Consider the following 20962-nt stretch of genomic DNA (forward strand, 5'->3'; position numbering starts at 1 on the left):
AATAACATTAATGAAAAACTTAATATTCAAATTAGACATATAACATTTAGGATCAAGTGTTATGATAATTTACTTCCTTTGTTGTGGTATGCAACTTGGGTAGTAAATGTTCAGTACCTGCTTGTATCCAACACTACCAAAGTGTGATCTGCTTGGCAGCAACGTTTATGTGTCCTGTTGAGCAGTGTTCCACCTCTTAAAGGCAGGCGAAGATCTTCTGGGCTTGGGACTCCATTCTGATGCATCTATCCATAAGGCGGTGGGTTCCAGATTTGTGGAGCTAGTAGTGGGAGAGTCTTTTTGAATATGATTGGGAGTTTGGCGAGTTGAACATGCAGCTTGGGAATTTTGTAAAAGGTTTAATTTGTTGAGAATATCCATTCCCTGACTTAAACTAGACACATTGTAAGAGAGTCCATCATGTTGAAAGAATATCCGCACCGGGAATCCCCATCTATATTTAATGGAGTGCTTGCGAAGGCATTGGGTAATTGGCTGGAACGATCTCCTCTTTGACAGTGTATGAGTAGATAAATCAGGGAAGAACTGTATTTCTTTATAAGGATCTGGTAGGTCTTTATTCATAAAGGCAGCCCTGAGGATCTTTTCCTTGAAAGTGTAGTGGTGAAGTCTCACAATGACATCCCTAGGTTGTGCCTGATTAGAGTTCCTAGCCCTAATTGCTCTGTGAGCTCTGTCGATTTTTGCTTCTTGTTCTTGTGGGGAATTTACTAACACTGCAGATAACTCTCCAAGATATTTATTGAGGTCAGCAGTTGAGTTACTTTCAGGTATGCCTTTAAGACGCACATTGTTGCGCCTAGACCTATCTTCGAGGTCCACTAGTTTTACTTCAAGGTCTGAGATAATTTCTGCCAATGATTGGGAGTATGCGAGGAGATTAGTATGATCTGTTGCCAAATCTTCATGCTTGTGTTCCAGGGTATCAGTTCTGTCTCCTAGCAAAGAAATTTCTCTTTTAAGGTCAGCAACTGAGGTTCTGATTTCCTGCTTTAATGAGGAGTGATGGGAGTCCATTTTAGCAGAGAGAGAGTTTATGAGTTCTTTTAGAGAGGTATGCTCTGAGTTGTAAATGGAGTTTTTTCCAGAAGGGAGTATTTCTTCATCTCCTTGGCCAGACGGGGAATCTCTGGAATCCTCATCTGATAAGTCCCTTTCCACCAGAAATTTACTGTGAAAGTGATCTGCAACAGTTCTTTTTGGGCCAACATTATGTTTGTTGATGCTTTTTTTCCTGTTAGAGTGAGACATTTTCACCGTCCGAGGTCTCAAATATAGACAGCTGATTAATACAGTAATTCTCTAAGAGCTGAAGATACTGAGGATTTTTTCTGGTATGCTACTCCTCGGGGAAGTTGCCCTCACAGGGCGATCATGGGCAAAGGAGATTGGGGTATGACCTGCTGCCACAGTGGACAGCAGGAAAGGGTGGAGGAGAGCGTACTACAGGCAACTATAAGTTGTGAAGTGGTTTATCAGGTGTCCTAGAAATAGGATGACTCATTTAATATTCTTTAACTTCTGCAGCAAAGGACTTAGATTTGTATATAAAACTACTAAAAACTTTGCTGGGGCACAGGAGTATCAGAAAGGGTTTACTTAAAGACTGATTGAGAGCCCTTATAGCTTAATTTTAGCTTGCAAAAAGCCCTTTATTAAAAGTTCTGTTGGGAAGTTTTAGGCTGGGCTCTTCTTCTTAGTGAAAGAATATAAAGGTTTTAAGCTTCCATGAATAAATAGTAGAGTAAAGTGCTCAGTTTAGTGATATGAGCTAAGGTTTGTATCAGCCTGTAGTCACTGTTGCCTCTGCAGCTGTATATTTACACATAGAAAAAGGAAGGTGTTATGCATGGTTTTCCAGCATTCAAACTGTTAATTGCAGGCATTCAGATAATATAGGTTATAGGAGACGTTTGCCCTTAAATAGAGAGAGTGTTTTTGTGAGCTACTTAGGTTTCTAAAAGTAAGTGGTTGCAGAAATAATCCCAAGTACAGAGGCAACTTGTTCACTACGGGTTATAGGGGTTGGGGACGTTTGATATATAGGCATTCTACAAGTCCCTTTGTTATCCCGCTAGTCTGACCTCTCTTTTGGCTTTCAGCCAGACTCCTATTTAGTTATGCGGTGGCTGTTCTGTTCCGGAGCAGATCCCTGACCCTCTGGAACAGAGAGAGATGCAAATGGACTCAGACTTTAGAGGCCTCCAGGTCCCCTCCCGAATAGAGCTGGGTTAACTGAACTGCCAGGGCGTCTGCACAATAAGAGTGTCTTTACCTGTCACAATCTGTGTCAGATTGCAGATTTCTGTAACATCCTTCCTTGCAGGGTATAGAGGCGCCTTTTCCCTCGCTGCTGCTTGATGACGTCGGTTTGCAGGTCACTTATTAGGGTATATCGCACAAGCACCTATGATGCCGTTTCAGCTCCCTCTGTCACCTCGTACACACTACCTCAGACAGCCGATCTGTCCATAGCCAGCCTGGGTAGTAGATAGTGCAGTCTTTGAGGTTGGCTCAGTATGGCATTCCGTCCCAGCTCCGCTTGCAATATGATCTCAAGCAGAGAATATGGTCAGTGAACCTCCGCTTCAGAGTTAGGATAGGTCCTCACATACTCCTCTAACTGAGTTGACTTGAAAATAGTGAAAAAATAAAAAAAAGGCTTTTAAAATCCTAAATACAGTAGAATTATGTAGGAGCTCTGTCACTTTGCTTCTGCTCAGTTCTCAGGCTAGCTCCGCCCCCCAGGGCATGTCATTTTAAACAGTAGAAGATAGTATATGAGCGCTAACAGCTAAAGGGTATAGTGTATATAATGTAAACCTAGTATTTATAATCCAAAAAATACTTATAGAAGTCTAGGGATATAAAATATTAAATATTTATTACAAACACATAATCACAGTGCAAATGACCGGTCATATAAAAGGTCTAGCTAGACAGAAATCTATAGAATAGCCTTACTAGATAAACAAAATAAAAATATCTAGTGCAAACATATGAAATGCTTTAAAACTCATACGACTAGATTTAGAGTTTTGTCGGTAACGACCCGCGTATCTAACGCTGGCTTTTTTCTGGCCGCACCTTTAAAATAACTCTGGTATTGAGAGTCCACAGAATCGCAGCGTTAGGCTCCAAAAAAGGAGCGTAGAGCATATTTAACGCAACTTCAACTCTCGATACCAGAGTTGCTTACGGACGCGGCCAGCCTCAAAAACGTGCTCGTGCACGATTCCCCCATAGGAAACAATGGGGCTGTTTGAGCTGAAAAAAACCTAACACCTGCAAAAAAGCCGCGTTCAGCTCCTAACGCAGCCCCATTGTTTCCTATGGGGAAACACTTCCTACGTCTGCACCTAACACTTTAACATGTACCCCGAGTCTAAACACCCCTAACCTTACACTTATTAACCCCTATTCTGCCGCCCCCGCTATCGCTGACCCCTGTATATTATTTTTAACCCCTAATCTGCCGCTCCGTAAACCACCGCTACTTACATTATCCCTATGTACCCTAACACCGCCGACCCCTATATTATATTTATTAACCACTAATCTGCCCCCCACAACGTCGCCTCCACCTGCCTACACTTATTAACCCCTAATCTGCCGAGCGGACCGCACCGCTATTATTATAAAGTTATTAACCCCTAATCCGCCTCACTAACCCTATAATAAATAGTATTAACCCCTAATCTGCCCTCCCTAACATCGCAGACACCTAACTTCAATTATTAACCCCTAATCTGCCGACTGGAGCTCACCGCTATTCTAATAAATGTATTAACCCCTAAAGCTAAATCTAACCCTAACACTAACACCCCCCTAAATTAAATATAATTTTAATCTAACGAAATTAATTAACTCTTCTTAAATAAATTATTCCTATTTAAAGCTAAATACTTACCTGTAAAATAAATCCTAATATAGCTACAATATAAATTATAATGATATTATAGCTATTTTAGGATTAATATTTATTTTACAGGTAACTTTGTATTTATTTTAACCAGGTACAATAGCTATTAAATAGTTAAGAACTATTTAATAGCTAAAATAGTTAAAATAATTACAAATTTATATTTAATTTAGGGGGGTGTTAGTGTTAGGGTTAGACTTAGCTTTAGGGGTTAATACATTTATTAGAATAGCGGTGAGCTACAGTCGGCAGATTAGGGGTTAATAATTGAAGTTAGGTGTCGGCGATGTTAGGGAGGGCAGATTAGGGGTTAATACTATTTATTATAGGGTTATTGAGGCGGGAGTGAGGCGGATTAGGGGTTAATAACTTTATTATAGTAGCGGTACGGTCCGCTCGGCAGATTAGGGGTTAATAAGTGTAGGCAGGTGGAGGCGACGTTGAGGGGGGCAGATTAGGGGTTAATAAATATAATATAGGGGTCGGCGGTGTTAGGGGCAGCAGATTAGGGGTACATAAGTATAACGTAGGTGGCGGTCGGCAGATTAGGGGTTAATTATTGTAGGTAGCTGGGGGCGACGTTGTGGGGGGCAGGTTAGGGGTTAATAAATATAATATAGGGGTCGGCGGTGTTAAGGGCAGCAGATTAGGGGTACATAAGTATAACGTAGGTGGCGGTCGGCAGATTAGGGGTTAAAAAAATGTAATCGAGTGGCGGCGATGTGGGGGGGGGCTCGGTTTAGGGGTACATAGGTAGTTTATGGGTGTTAGTGTACTTTATAGAGCACAGTAGTTAAGAGCTTTATGAACCGGCATTAGCCCAGAAAGCTCTTAGCTACTGACTTTTTTCTGCGGCTGGAGTTTTGTCGTTAGAATTCTAACGCTCACTTCAGCCACTACTCTAAATACCGGAGTTAGAAAGATCCCATTGAAAAGATAGGATACGCAATTGACGTAAGGGGATCTGCGGTATGGAAAAGTTGCGGCTGAAAAGTGAGCGTTAAACCCTTTTTTGAATGACTCCAAATACCGGCGGTAGCCTAAAACCAGCGTTAGGAGCCTCTAACGCTGGTTTTCACGGCTACCGCCAAACTCCAAATCTAGGCCATAATATGGTATTAAAATGTCTAAAAACATTTATAGGTCACTTGTAAGGATATGTCAATACCAGAGTTGTGTGTGGTAGTAAGATAACTGAGCAACAAGTTTATGCCAACTGTTTATATTGTTGCCGTATATACCAACTGAAGTACTCTTTAATACTTAGAACCTAAAGTGGCTATATGTGGTCAGTAGTTCAGTTCAGACTCAAAGGCAATACAGTCTGTTCTTTGTGTTCGCTGACAACGGTATAACCAACGCCAAGCAGCCAGACTTTACACCTCTATAGTGCCTACCTTTATTGAGAATGGCTTCTTCCTCTTAGTCGACAACTTACTGTTATAGCCACACTATAGCCGTGGCCCAGGCATCTGCAAAGCTCTGTTGCTGCTTCCTGGTTCATCACCGCACTCGTGTCGACCATGTGACTCTCAGTGACCAATCGTGGTGTTGAGGTTGGAGTTGAAGTTCCGTTTTCCTAGATCCTTACTCTGCGCAGAGATTTTTAGAAGGATCATGAGAGAAGATAGTCCTTTTGTAATCCTTAGCAATCCCTGGTTGATTGTTTAGTTGTACACTTATTAAGGTGGAAATACTTATAATTCTTATAATGTTTGCAATATATTCTACTCTTTCCTTGGCACATTAAAAATTATATTATTATAAATGGATACGATTACTTGACAAGAGATTTAAAAGTCAGAAATAAGCAATAGTAAAAGAATAAACAAAGAATAAAAACAACGAATATGCATACATATAATAATGTCACGGTACATATATACATTTGTATCTGTCTAATAAAGTTAACAGTCCATAAATTAGTCACTGTAGTTAGTGATAAATCGTTAATGTCATGTGTACTTTTTCAAAGGGGCAATATCAATATATACTTAAAATTAATTATTATTAATCTAAAATGAAGGGGTTTAGGTCAAGTTCTGAATTGAGACCTAGTGGGAAACTAAATCCAACAAATAACATAAATAATAAATTACATAATATGCTAAAAAAAAGCTAAAGATGAAGGTTTAATTAATTATAAAGAATTTAGCTATATATACTAAAAAAAATCAAAAAATGGCAATGTTTTACTTTTTTACCAAAACTCCATAAAAGTGTAGTGAACCCACCAGGGCGACCAATGATATCAGGGATTTCATCTACAAGTTCAAACTTATTCCAATACATCGATAGACAACTACAAGTACAGTATATGTACAAAACTTGCCCTCATACCTTAAAGATACAACAGAGGTATTAAGAATTATACAAAACATTCAATGAAATGAAGAATATATTTTAGCCACTAGTGATGTTAGTTCACTTTACACAAGCATAATGCATGACAAAGATATTGAAGCAGCCAAATAGTTTTTTAAAGGTGATAGCACACTACAACACAAACATAATCACTTTATTCTGGAATGCGTTAAGTTAATTTTAACTAACAATCGGCTAGATTACTAGTTGTGCGTTAAGGTAAAAAAGCAGCGTTAAGAAGTCCTAACGCTGCTTTTTTACGCCTGCTGCTATTACGAGTCTTGCAGGAATAGGTGTAACACACACTTTTTTGGCCTTACCGCAAAACGACTTACGTAAACTTCATAAAGTCTTTTTTCTATGGGACTTCTATAGTGCCGGTATTATGAGTCTGTCCTGGGAGGCCAAAAAGTGAGCGGTACACCCTACCCTGTCAAGAGTCCTAACGCATTTAAAAAACAGTAGTTAAGAGTTTTATGGTACAACGCCGTAACATAAAACTCATAACTAGAGTGCTAAAAAGTACACTAACACTCATAAACTACATATTAACCCCTAAACCGAGGCCTTCCCGCATCGCAAACACTAAAATTAATTTTTAACCCCTAATCTGCCGCTCCGGACATCGCCGCCACAAACATTATATTTATGAACCCCTAATCTGCTGCTCCCAACATCACCGACATCTACATTATATTTATTAACCCCTAATCTGCCGCTCCCAATGTCGCCGCAACCTACCTACACTTATTAACCCCTAATCTGCCGCTCTGAACATCGCCGCAACTATAATAAACAAATTAACCTATAAACCGCCGCACTCCCGCCTCGCAAACATTAGTTAAACATTATTAACCCCTAATCCGCCTCACTAACCCTATAATAAATAGTATTAACCCCTAATCTGCCCTCCCTAACATCGCAGCCACCTAACTTCAATTATTAACCCCTAATCTGCCGACTGGAGCTCACCGCTATTCTAATAAATGTATGAACCCATAAAGCTAAGTCTAACCCTAACACTAACACCCCCCTAAATTAAATATAATTTTAATCTAACGAAATTAATTAACTCTTCTTAAATAAATTATTCCTATTTAAAGCTAAATACTTACCTGTAAAATAAATCCTAATATAGCTACAATATAAATTATAATGATATTATAGCTATTTTAGGATTAATATTTATTTTACAGGTAACTTTGTATTTATTTTAACCAGGTACAATAGCTATTAAATAGTTAAGAACTATTTAATAGCTAAAATAGTTAAAATAATTACAAATTTATATTTAATTTAGGGGGGGTGTTAGTGTTAGGGTTAGACTTAGCTTTAGGGGTTAATACATTTATTAGAATAGCGGTGAGCTACAGTCGGCAGATTAGGGGTTGATAATTGAAGTTAGGTGTCGGCGATGTTAGGGAGGGCAGATTAGGGGTTAATACTATTTATTATAGGGTTATTGAGGCGGGAGTGAGGCGGATTAGGGGTTAATAACTTTATTATAGTAGCGGTACGGTCCGCTCGGCAGATTAGGGGTTAATAAGTGTAGGCAGGTGGAGGCGACGTTGAGGGGGGCAGATTAGGGGTTAATAAATATAATATAGGGGTCGGCGGTGTTAGGGGCAGCAGATTAGGGGTACATAAGTATAACGTAGGTGGCGGTCGGCAGATTAGGGGTTAATTATTGTAGGTAGCTGGGGGCAAAGTTGTGGGGGGCAGGTTAGGGGTTAATAAATATAATATAGGGGTCGGCGGTGTTAAGGGCAGCAGATTAGGGGTACATAAGTATAACGTAGGTGGCGGTCGGCAGATTAGGGGTTAAAAAAATGTAATCGAGTGGCGGCGATGTGGGGGGGGGCTCGGTTTAGGGGTACATAGGTAGTTTATGGGTGTTAGTGTACTTTAGAGCACAGTAGTTAAGAGCTTTACGAACCGGCATTAGCCCAGAAAGCTCTTAGCTACTGACTTTTTTCTGCGGCTGGAGTTTTGTCGTTAGAATTCTAACGCTCACTTCAGCCACTACTCTAAATACCGGAGTTAGAAAGATCCCATTGAAAAGATAGGATACGCAATTGACGTAAGGGGATCTGCGGTATGGAAAAGTCGCGGCTGAAAAGTGAGCGTTAAACCCTTTTTTGAATGACTCCAAATACCGGCGGTAGCCTAAAACCAGCGTTAGGAGCCTCTAACGCTGGTTTTCACGGCTACCGCCAAACTCCAAATCTAGGCCATAATATGGTATTAAAATGTCTAAAAACATTTATAGGTCACTTGTAAGGATATGTCAATACCAGAGTTGTGTGTGGTAGTAAGATAACTGAGCAACAAGTTTATGCCAACTGTTTATATTGTTGCCGTATATACCAACTGAAGTACTCTTTAATACTTTGAACCTAAAGTGGCTATATGTGGTCAGTAGTTCAGTTCAGACTCAAAGGCAATACAGTCTGTTCTTTGTGTTCGCTGACAACGGTATAACCAACGCCAAGCAGCCAGACTTTACACCTCTATAGTGCCTACCTTTATTGAGAATGGCTTCTTCCTCTTAGTCGACAACTTACTGTTATAGCCACACTATAGCCGTGGCCCAGGCATCTGCAAAGCTCTGTTGCTGCTTCCTGGTTCATCACCGCACTCGTGTCGACCATGTGACTCTCAGTGACCAATCGTGGTGTTGAGGTTGGAGTTGAAGTTCCGTTTTCCTAGATCCTTACTCTGCGCAGAGATTTTTAGAAGGATCATGAGAGAAGATAGTCCTTTTGTAATCCTTAGCAATCCCTGGTTGATTGTTTAGTTGTACACTTATTAAGGTGGAAATACTTATAATTCTTATAATGTTTGCAATATATTCTACTCTTTCCTTGGCACATTAAAAATTATATTATTAGAAATGGATACGATTACTTGACAAGAGATTTAAAAGTCAGAAATAAGCAATAGTAAAAGAATAAAAAAAGAATAAAAACAACGAATATGCATACATATAATAATGTCACGGTACATATATACATTTGTATCTGTCTAATAAAGTTAACAGTCCATAAATTAGTCACTGTAGTTAGTGATAAATCGTTAATGTCATGTGTACTTTTTCAAAGGGGCAATATCAATATATACTTAAAATTAATTATTATTAATCTAAAATGAAGGGGTTTAGGTCAAGTTCTGAATTGAGACCTAGTGGGAAACTAAATCCAACAAATAACATAAATAATAAATTACATAATATGCTAAAAAAAAAGCTAAAGATGGAGGTTTAATTAATTATAAAGAATTTAGCTATATATACTAAAAAAAATCAAAAAATGGCAATGTTTTACTTTTTTACCAAAACTCCATAAAAGTGTAGTGAACCCACCAGGGCGACCAATGATATCAGGGATTTCATCTACAAGTTCAAACTTATTCCAATACATCGATAGACAACTACAAGTACAGTATATGTACAAAACTTGCCCTCATACCTTAAAGATACAACAGAGGTATTAAGAATTATACAAAACATTCAATGAAATGAAGAATATATTTTAGCCACTAGTGATGTTAGTTCACTTTACACAAGCATAATGCATGACAAAGGTATTGAAGCAGCCAAATAGTTTTTTAAAGGTGATAGCACACTACAACACAAACATAATCACTTTATTCTGGAATGCGTTAAGTTAATTTTAACTAACAATCGGCTAGATTACTAGTTGTGCGTTAAGGTAAAAAAGCAGCGTTAAGAAGTCCTAACGCTGCTTTTTTACGCCTGCTGCTATTACGAGTCTTGCAGGAATAGGTGTAACACACACTTTTTTGGCCTTACCGCAAAACGACTTACGTAAACTTCATAAAGTCTTTTTTCTATGGGACTTCTATAGTGCCGGTATTATGAGTCTGTCCTGGGAGGCCAAAAAGTGAGCGGTACACCCTACCCTGTCAAGAGTCCTAACGCATTTAAAAAACAGTAGTTAAGAGTTTTATGGTACAACGCCGTAACATAAAACTCATAACTAGAGTGCTAAAAAGTACACTAACACTCATAAACTACATATTAACCCCTAAACCGAGGCCTTCCCGCATCGCAAACACTAAAATTAATTTTTAACCCCTAATCTGCCGCTCCGGACATCGCCGCCACAAACATTATATTTATGAACCCCTAATCTGCTGCTCCCAACATCACCGACATCTACATTATATTTATTAACCCCTAATCTGCCGCTCCCAATGTCGCCGCAACCTACCTACACTTATTAACCCCTAATCTGCCGCTCTGAACATCGCCGCAACTATAATAAACAAATTAACCTATAAACCGCCGCACTCCCGCCTCGCAAACATTAGTTAAACATTATTAACCCCTAATCCGCCTCACTAACCCTATAATAAATAGTATTAACCCCTAATCTGCCCTCCCTAACATCGCAGCCACCTAACTTCAATTATTAACCCCTAATCTGCCGACTGGAGCTCACCGCTATTCTAATAAATGTATTAACCCATAAAGCTAAGTCTAACCCTAACACTAACACCCCCCTAAATTAAATATAATTTTAATCTAACGAAATTAATTAACTCTTCTTAAATAAATTATTCCTATTTAAAGCTAAATACTTACCTGTAAAATAAATCCTAATATAGCTACAATATAAATTATAATGATATTATAGCTATTTTAGGATTAATATTTATTTTACAGGTAACTTTGTATTTATTTTAACCAGGTACAATAGCTATTAAATAGTTAAGAACTATTTAATAGCTAAAATAGTTAAAATAATTACAAATTTATATTTAATTTAGGGGGGTGTTAGTGTTAGGGTTAGACTTAGCTTTAGGGGTTAATACATTTATTAGAATAGCGGTGAGCTACAGTCGGCAGATTAGGGGTTGATAATTGAAGTTAGGTGTCGGCGATGTTAGGGAGGGCAGATTAGGGGTTAATACTATTTATTATAGGGTTATTGAGGCGGGAGTGAGGCGGATTAGGGGTTAATAACTTTATTATAGTAGCGGTACGGTCCGCTCGGCAGATTAGGGGTTAATAAGTGTAGGCAGGTGGAGGCGACGTTGAGGGGGGCAGATTAGGGGTTAATAAATATAATATAGGGGTCAGCGGTGTTAGGGGCAGCAGATTAGGGGTACATAAGTATAACGTAGGTGGCGGTCGGCAGATTAGGGGTTAATTATTGTAGGTAGCTGGCGGCGACGTTATGGGGGGCAGGTTAGGGGTTAATAAATATAATATAGGGGTCGGCGGTGTTAGGGGCAGCAGATTGGGGTACATAAGTATAACATAGGTGGCGGTCGGCAGATTAGGGGTTAAAAAAATGTAATCGAGTGGCGGCGATGTGGGGGGGGCTCGGTTTAGGGGTACATAGGTAGTTTATGGGTGTTAGTGTACTTTAGAGCACAGTAGTTAAGAGCTTTATGAACCGGCATTAGCCCAGAAAGCTCTTAGCTACTGACTTTTTTCTGCGGCTGGAGTTTTGTCGTTAGAATTCTAACGCTCACTTCAGCCACTACTCTAAATACCGGAGTTAGAAAGATCCCATTGAAAAGATAGGATACGCAATTGACGTAAGGGGATCTGCGGTATGGAAAAGTCGCGGCTGAAAAGTGAGCGTTAAACCCTTTTTTGAATGACTCCAAATACCAGCGGTAGCCTAAAACCAGCGTTAGGAGCCTCTAACGCTGGTTTTCACGGCTACCGCCAAACTCCAAATCTAGGCCATAATATGGTATTAAAATGTCTAAAAACATTTATAGGTCACTTGTAAGGATATGTCAATACCAGAGTTGTGTGTGGTAGTAAGATAACTGAGCAACAAGTTTATGCCAACTGTTTATATTGTTGCCGTATATACCAACTGAAGTACTCTTTAATACTTAGAACCTAAAGTGGCTATATGTGGTCAGTAGTTCAGTTCAGACTCAAAGGCAATACAGTCTGTTCTTTGTGTTCGCTGACAACGGTATAACCAACGCCAAGCAGCCAGACTTTACACCTCTATAGTGCCTACCTTTATTGAGAATGGCTTCTTCCTCTTAGTCGACAACTTACTGTTATAGCCACACTATAGCCGTGGCCCAGGCATCTGCAAAGCTCTGTTGCTGCTTCCTGGTTCATCACCGAACTCGTGTCGACCATGTGACTCTCAGTGACCAATCGTGGTGTTGAGGTTGGAGTTGAAGTTCCGTTTTCCTAGATCCTTACTCTGCGCAGAGATTTTTAGAAGGATCATGAGAGAAGATAGTCCTTTTGTAATCCTTAGCAATCCCTGGTTGATTGTTTAGTTGTACACTTATTAAGGTGGAAATACTTATAATTCTTATAATGTTTGCAATATATTCTACTCTTTCCTTGGCACAATAAAAATTATATTATTATAAATGGATACAATTACTTGACAAGAGATTTAAAAGTCAGAAATAAGCAATAGTAAAAGAATAAAAAAAGAATAAAAACAACGAATATGCATACATATAATAATGTCACGGTACATATATACATTTGTATCTGTCTAATAAAGTTAACAGTCCATAAATTAGTCACTGTAGTTAGTGATAAATCGTTAATGTCATGTGTACTTTTTCAAAGGGGCAATATCAATATATACTTAAAATTAATTATTATTAATCTAAAATGAAGGGGTTTAGGTCAAGTTCTGAATTGAGACCTAGTGGGAAACTAAATCCAACAAATAACATAAATAATAAATTACATAATATGCTAAAAAAAAAGCTAAAGATGAAGGTTTAATTAATTATAAAGAATTTAGCTATATATACTAAAAAAAATCAAAAAATGGCAATGTTTTACTTTTTTACCAAAACTCCATAAAAGTGTAGTGAACCCACCAGGGCGACCAATGATATCAGGGATTTCATCTACAAGTTCAAACTTATTCCAATACATCGATAGACAACTACAAGTACAGTATATGTACAAAACTTGCCCTCATACCTTAAAGATACAACAGAGGTATTAAGAATTATACAAAACATTCAATGAAATGAAGAATATATTTTAGCCACTAGTGATGTTAGTTCACTTTACACAAGCGTAATGCATGACAAAGGTATTGAAGCAGCCAAATAGTTTTTTAAAGGTGATAGCACACTACAACACAAACATAATCACTTTATTCTGGAATGCGTTAAGTTAATTTTAACTAACAATCGGCTAGATTACTAGTTGTGCGTTAAGGTAAAAAAGCAGCGTTAAGAAGTCCTAACGCTGCTTTTTTACGCCTGCTGCTATTACGAGTCTTGCAGGAATAGGTGTAACACACACTTTTTTGGCCTTACCGCAAAACGACTTACGTAAACTTCATAAAGTCTTTTTTCTATGGGACTTCTATAGTGCCGGTATTATGAGTCTGTCCTGGGAGGCCAAAAAGTGAGCGGTACACCCTACCCTGTCAAGAGTCCTAACGCATTTAAAAAACAGTAGTTAAGAGTTTTATGGTACAACGCCGTAACATAAAACTCATAACTAGAGTGCTAAAAAGTACACTAACACTCATAAACTACATATTAACCCCTAAACCGAGGCCTTCCCGCATCGCAAACACTAAAATTAATTTTTAACCCCTAATCTGCCGCTCCGGACATCGCCACAAACATTATATTTATGAACCCCTAATCTGCTGCCCCCAACATCACCGACATCTACATTATATTTATTAACCCCTAATCTGCCGCTCCCAATGTCGCCGCAACCTACCTACACTTATTAACCCCTAATCTGCCGCTCTGAACATCGCCGCAACTATAATAAACAAATTAACCTATAAACCGCCGCACTCCCGCCTTGCAAACATTAGTTAAACATTATTAACCCCTAATCTGCCATCCCTTACATCGCCCCACCTACCTACATTTATTAACCCCTAATCTGCCACCCCCAACGTTGCCGCCACTATACTAAATGTATAAACCCCTAAACCTAAGTCTAACCCTAATCCTAACACTCCCTAACTTAAATATAATTTAAATAAATCTAAATAAAATTACTATAATTAACTAAATTATTCCTATTTAAAACTAAATACTTACCTATAAAATAAACCCTAAGCTAGCTGCAATATAACTAATAGTTACATTGTATCTAGCTTAGGGTTTATTTTTATTTCACAGGCAAGTCTGTATTTATTTTAACTAGGTAGAATAGTTATTAAATAGTTATTAACTATTTAATAACTACCTAGATAAAATAAATACAAAAGTACCTGTAAATAAAACCTAACCTAAGTTACAATAACACCTAACACTACACAATAATTAAATAAATTAACTAAATTAAATACAATTACTTAAATTAAATTAAATTAGCTAAAGTACAAAGAAAAGAAACACTAAATTACAGAAAATAATAAACAAATGACAGATATTTAAACTAATTACACCTAATCTAATAGCCCTATCAAAGTAAAAAAAGCCCCCCAAAATAAAAAAAAAACTAGCTTAAACTAAACTACCAATAGCCCTTAAAAGGGCCTTTTGCGGGGCATTGCCCCAAAGTAATTAGCTCTTTTACCTGTAAAAAAAATACAAACAACCCCCCAACAGTAAAACCCACCACCCACACAACCAACCCCCAAATAAAATACTATCTACAAAAACCTAAGCTCCCCATTGCCCTGAAAAGGGCATTTGGATGGACATTGCCCTTAAAAGTGCAGTTAGCTCTTTTGCGGCCCAAACCCTAATCTAAAAAATAAAACCCACCCAATACATCCTTAAAAAAACCTAACACTAAACCTCTGAAGCGCGACTTACAGTTCTGAAGACCGGACATCCATCCTCAAGGAAGTGGCAGAAGTCTTCATCCAATCGGGCCGAAGTCCTCAACGAAGCCGGGAAAAGTTTTCATCGAAGTGGTCCTCCAGACGGGCAGAAGTCTTCATCCAGACGGCATCTTCTATCTTCATCCATCCGATGCGGAGCGGCTCCATCTTCAAGACATCCGGTGCAGAGCATCCTCTTGAAATGACGGCTTCTTACTGAATGACGGTTCCTTTAAGTGACGTCATCCAAGATAGCGTCCCTTAGATTCCGATTGGCTGATAGAATTCTATCAGCCAATTGGAATTAAGGTAGAAAAAATCCTATTGGCTGATGCAATCAGCCAATAGGATCGAAGTTCAATCCTATTGGCTGATCCAATCAGCCAATAGGATTGAGCTCGCATTCTATTGGCTGTTCCAATCAGCCAATAGAATGCAATATCAATCCTATTGGCTGATTGCATCATTACTATGATGCAATTGGCATAGATACCTATTAGCGCTGCGGAATCTGTTGGCACTCTACAAATAACCAATAATAATAATAGTAATATTAAAGTACAAAAACAAGCAAACACTAAATTACAGAAAATAATAAACAAATTACAAGATATTTAAACTAATTACACCTAATCTAATAGCCCTATCAAAATAAAAAAGCCCCCCGAAATAAAAGACCCCCTAGCCTAAACTAAACTATTAATAGCCCTTAAAAGGGCCTTTTGACGGGCATTGACCCAAAGTAATCAGCTCATTTAACTGTAAAAAAAATACAAACAACCCCCCCAACAGTAAAACCCACCACCCACACAAACAAACCCCCAAATAAAATACTATCTAGAAAACTAAGCTCCACATTGCCCTGAAAAAGGCATTTGGATGGGCATTGCCCTTAAAAGGGCAGTTAGCTCTTTTGCGGCCCAAACCCTAATCTAAAAAATAAAACCCACCCAATACATCCTTAAAAAAACCTAACACTAACCCCCTGAAGATCGACTTACAGCTCTGAAGACCGGACATCCATCCTCAAGGAAGTGGCAGAAGTCTTCATCCAACCGGGCCAAAGTCCTCAACGAAGCCGGGAGAAGTCTTCATCCAAGCCAAGCGAAGTGGTCCTCCAGACGGACAGAAGTCTTCATCCAGACGGCATCTTTTATCTTCCTCCATCCAACGCGAAGCGGGTCCATCTTCAAGACATCTGACGTGGAGCATCCTCTTCAAACAAAGTCTTCTTACTGAATGACTGTTCCTTTAAGTGACATCATCCAAGATGGCGTCCCTTAGATTCGGATTGACTGAAGGTAGAAAAAATCCTATTGGCTGATGCAATCAGCCAATAGAATTGAGCTCGCATTCTATTGGCTGTTCCAATCAGCCAATAGAATGCAAGCTCAATCAGCCAATAGAATTTTTTCTACCTTAATTCCGATTGGCTGATAAAATTCTATCAGCCAATCGGAATCTAAGGGACGCCATCTTGAATGACGTCACTTAAAGGAACAGTCATTCAGTAAGAAGACTTTGTTTGAAGAGGATGCTTTGCGTCGGATGTCTTGAAGATGGACCCGCTCCGCGTCGGATGGATGAAGATAGAAGATGCCGTCTGGATGAAGACTTCTGCCCGTCTGGAGGACCACTTCACCCGGCTTGGATAAAAACTCCTCCCAGCTTCGTTGAGGACTTCGGCCCGGTTGGATGAAGACTTCTGCCGCTTCCTTGAGGATGGATGTCCGGTCTTCAGAACAGTAAGTCGATCTTCAGCTTAGTTTTTTTTAGATAGTATTTTATTTGGGGGGTTGGTTGTGTGGGTGGTGGGTTTTACTGTTGGGGGGTTGTTTGTATTTTTTTTTTTTATTGGGGCAATGCCCCGCAAAAGGCCCTTTTAAGGGCTATTTATAGTTTAGTTTAGGCTAGTGTTTTTTCTATTTTGCGGGGTCTTTTTTTATTTTGATAGGGCTATTAGATTAGGTGTAATTAATTTAAATATCTTGTAATTTGTTTATTATTTTCTGTAATTTAGTGTTTGTTTGTTTTTTGTACTTTAGCTAATTTAATTTAATTTATTTAATTGTTGTTAATTTAGTTAATTTATTTAATTATAGTGTAGTGTTAGGTGTTATTGTAACTTAGGTTAGGATTTATTTTACAGGTACTTATGTATTTATTTTAGCTAGGTAGTTAATAAATAGTTAATAACTATTTAATAACTATTCTACCTACTCCTAGTTAAAATAAATACAAACTTACCTGTAAAATAAAAATAAACCCTAAGATAGCTACAATGTAACTATTAGTTATATTGAAGCTAGCTTAGGGTTTATTTTATAGGTAAGTATTTAGTTTTAAATAGGAATAATTTAGTTAATGATAGTAATTTATATTTAGATTTATTGTAATTATATTTAAGCTAGGGGGTGTTAGGGTTAGACTTAGGTTTAGGGGTTAAAATATTTAATATAGTAGAGGCAACGTTGGGGGCGGCAGATTAGGGGTTAATAAATGTAGGTAGGTGGTGGTGATGTTAGGGACGGCAGATTAGGGGCTAATAATATTTAACTAATGTTTGCGAGGCGGGAGTGCGACGGTTTAGGGGTTAATATGTTTATTATAGTGGCAGCGACCTTGGGGGTGACAGATTAGGGGTTAATAAGTGTAGGTAGGTTGCGTCAACATTGGGGGCAGCAGATTAAGGGTTTATAAATATAATGTAGGTGTCGGCGTTGTTGGGGGCAGCAGATTAGGGGTTCACAAGTATAATATAGGTGGTGGCAGTGTCCGGAGCGGCAGATTAGGGGTTAATAAATATAATGCAGGTGTCGGTGATGTCAGGGGTGGCAGATTAGGGTTAATAAGTGTTAGGGGTGTTTAAACTCGGGGTTCATGTTAGGGTGTTAGGTGTAGACATAAATGTTATTTCCCCATAGGAATCAATGGGGCTGCGTTACTGAGTTTTATGCTGCTTTTTGGCAGGTGTTAGACTTTTTCTCAGCCGGCTCTCCCCATTGATTCCTATGGGGAAATCGTGCATGAGCACGTACGACCAGCTCACCGCTGACTTAAGCAGCGCTGGTATTGGAGTGCGGTAAGGAGCAAAATTTTGCTCAATGCTCACTTCTTGCCTTTTAACGCCAGGTTTGTAAAAACCTGTAATGCCAGCGCTGCAGGTAAGTGAGCGGTGAGTAAAAACTGCTCGTTAGCACCGCATAGCCTCTAACTCGCAACTCGTAATCTAGCCGATAGAGAATAGAATTCCTAATACTTGAACTACTAATGATTATATAAAATGTAATATTGTGGAATCATTAAATGCAAATACTGTTCTATTTTAATTGTCTGAAATTTTTGTTTTATATTGATATGTATGCAATTGTTTTGCCAATGTTAAGTATACATTTTTTTGCCAGATAGTATACATGGGCTGGACAGAAGAACGAGAGCAGGATACCCTACAAGACCACATGTATTCACCAAAGTTCCTTGCACTAAGAGGCTCATCACTTTATAAATTTAATTCACCTCCAGTAAGTTTCTCATTATACAATGGCACTAACATTTTGCCTTTCTACTTTATAGTACTCAATTTGAATGTATATTAACCAGTTTGCTGCTTAGTCATTGCATTTACACATAAGGGGATATTTATCAAAGTGTCAACTGATAATACGCTGGAATCCAGCGTCAGATTTGACGCGAGATTGATCTGTGTAGTTAACAAAGCGTCAAGATTGTCAAATGTTGAAATATGTGATGAAATATACGCTTCCTGCCATTTCAATCCGACGCAGATTGATGCTTGCATCATTACAGATGTTTCGAATTCACATTCGACTCTATTTGACCCTTTTCCCAATTTATCAAACATTTAACAGGTACGCTCGAGTCTATTCCGATGCAGCATACCTTGTTTTCACACCACCACCCTAGAGGCCGTGGGAGTCTGAAAACACAGAAAGCTTATGTTCAATGCTGCAAGAGAATGAAGCATATTACATAATAAAAGTTAATTAGAATCTTTACTATTAAAATTGTATATCCTTGTAATTGTATACATTACTACTTATGGATTATGTTACATCTTTATCTCTCATTACAAAGCAAGGGGACAATATTATTTCACCAAATTTAGTGCAAAGTTTTGCCCCAAACTTGTGGCACTAATAGATATAGAGATAAATAAAATAAATAGATAGAGAAATTAAATAAATACACAACATAATATAGCTAACTTCCTTTTTATTTTTTTGATAAATCTATTTGCATCATGTTTCAGGCATATAATACGAGTCACACTCTCCACTTCGCACCAAATTTGACGCAACACTTTTCGCACCAATTATGATGCAAACTCCTAAATAACCCACACACTAGTAAATTTTTCAACCACTTTTGATTGGAATATGCATAATCACATGATTTATGACATCAGCCAATCTGATTCAAATATAGATTTTAAACTATCACTAACTAATCAAATTGCTCGATACTTGTGTCATTGATCACTCATCAGAACTTGTAAGTGCCATTTGATACATTGTGTATTATACTTTGAAAGTTTGTATATGTGAAATTAGTATAAAAGATAAACATTGATGCTGACATTCGGACACACAGTGTAATATTTTAGACAATGATTTTAAAATTCGAATGATGTTTGATTCAATATAATCTTAAACTGATAGCTCAAATAGATAGCCCACCTAACATTAAACTGTCATGAATCAGATACAGCAGAAATTAAAATCACCTCTTTACTGTCATGCTATTGTCAGTGTATTTCTTTCTTCTCTTAAATTTCTTTTTCAGTAAGAAATGTCATCTTATATGCCAGTCCATTTTTTAACATCTATGTAGGGGTGGTTTTTAAAACTAGATTGCAATTAGGAGGGGTTACACAAGTACAGAGAGAAAACTGGCCCAGCTCTTAAAATATTCATTGATTGCAAATAAATATATAAGATACCCTGATTACATGTTATATTCACAATTATTCCTGTTCAGAATAATAATACATTTACACTATATACATATAGTGGTATAAATAAACACAGAGATATGAAAGGCAACATTGTTTAGAACAAAAAAGGAATTTAGGGACATATGTTTGCAAAAGATTTCTGACAAAACACACACACACACATATATATATGCAGTTGTACTCATAAATTTACCTACCCTAGCAGAATTTATGATTTCTTGGCCATTTTTCAGAGAATATGAATGATAACACAAAAACTTTTCTTTCACTCATGGTTAGTGTCTGGCTGAAGCCATTTATTATCAATCAACTGTGTTTACTCTTTTTAAACCATAATGACAACAGAAACTATCCAAATGACCCTGATCAAAAGTTTACATACCCTGATGATTTTGGCCTGATAATATGCACACAAGTTGACACAAAGGGCTTTGAATGGCTATTAAAGGTAACCATCCTCACCTGTGATCTGTTTGCTTGTAATTAGTGTGTGTGTATAAAAGGTCAATGAGTTTCTGGACTCCTGACAGACCGTTCCATCTTTCAGTGCTGCACTGACGATTCTGGATTCTGAGTCATGGGGAAAGCAAAAGAATTGTCAAAGGATCTGCGGGAAAAGGTAGTTGAACTGTATAAAACCCGAAAGGGATATAAAAAGATATCCAAGGAATTGAGAAGTGGAAAATGAGGGTTTCTGTTGAAACCAAACCACAGTCAGGTAGACCAACTAAAATTTCAGCCACAACTGCCAGGAAAATTGTTCGGATGCAAAGACAAACCCAAAAATAAGTTCAGGTGAAATACAGGACATATGGTGTGGCTGTTTTAAGATGCACAATAAGGAGGCACTTGAAGAAAGATGGGCTGCATGCTTGAGTTTCCAGAAAAAAAAGCCATTAC

The 20962-nt window shown here is 38.0% G+C and overlaps 1 protein-coding gene across 1 annotated transcript in view; it reads left to right on the plus strand.

The window, feature by feature from the left end:
* The window catches only part of SNTG1 (syntrophin gamma 1), a 710288-nt gene that overhangs the window by 563993 nt on the left and 125333 nt on the right, over window positions 1-20962 (plus strand). Inside the window, 1 exon segment of the mRNA XM_053715033.1 lies at window positions 18492-18608. Coding sequence (XP_053571008.1) covers window positions 18492-18608 — 117 coding nt within the window.

Source organism: Bombina bombina, chromosome 5 (assembly GCF_027579735.1).
Source record: "Bombina bombina isolate aBomBom1 chromosome 5, aBomBom1.pri, whole genome shotgun sequence".
NCBI classification, from domain to species: domain Eukaryota; kingdom Metazoa; phylum Chordata; class Amphibia; order Anura; family Bombinatoridae; genus Bombina; species Bombina bombina.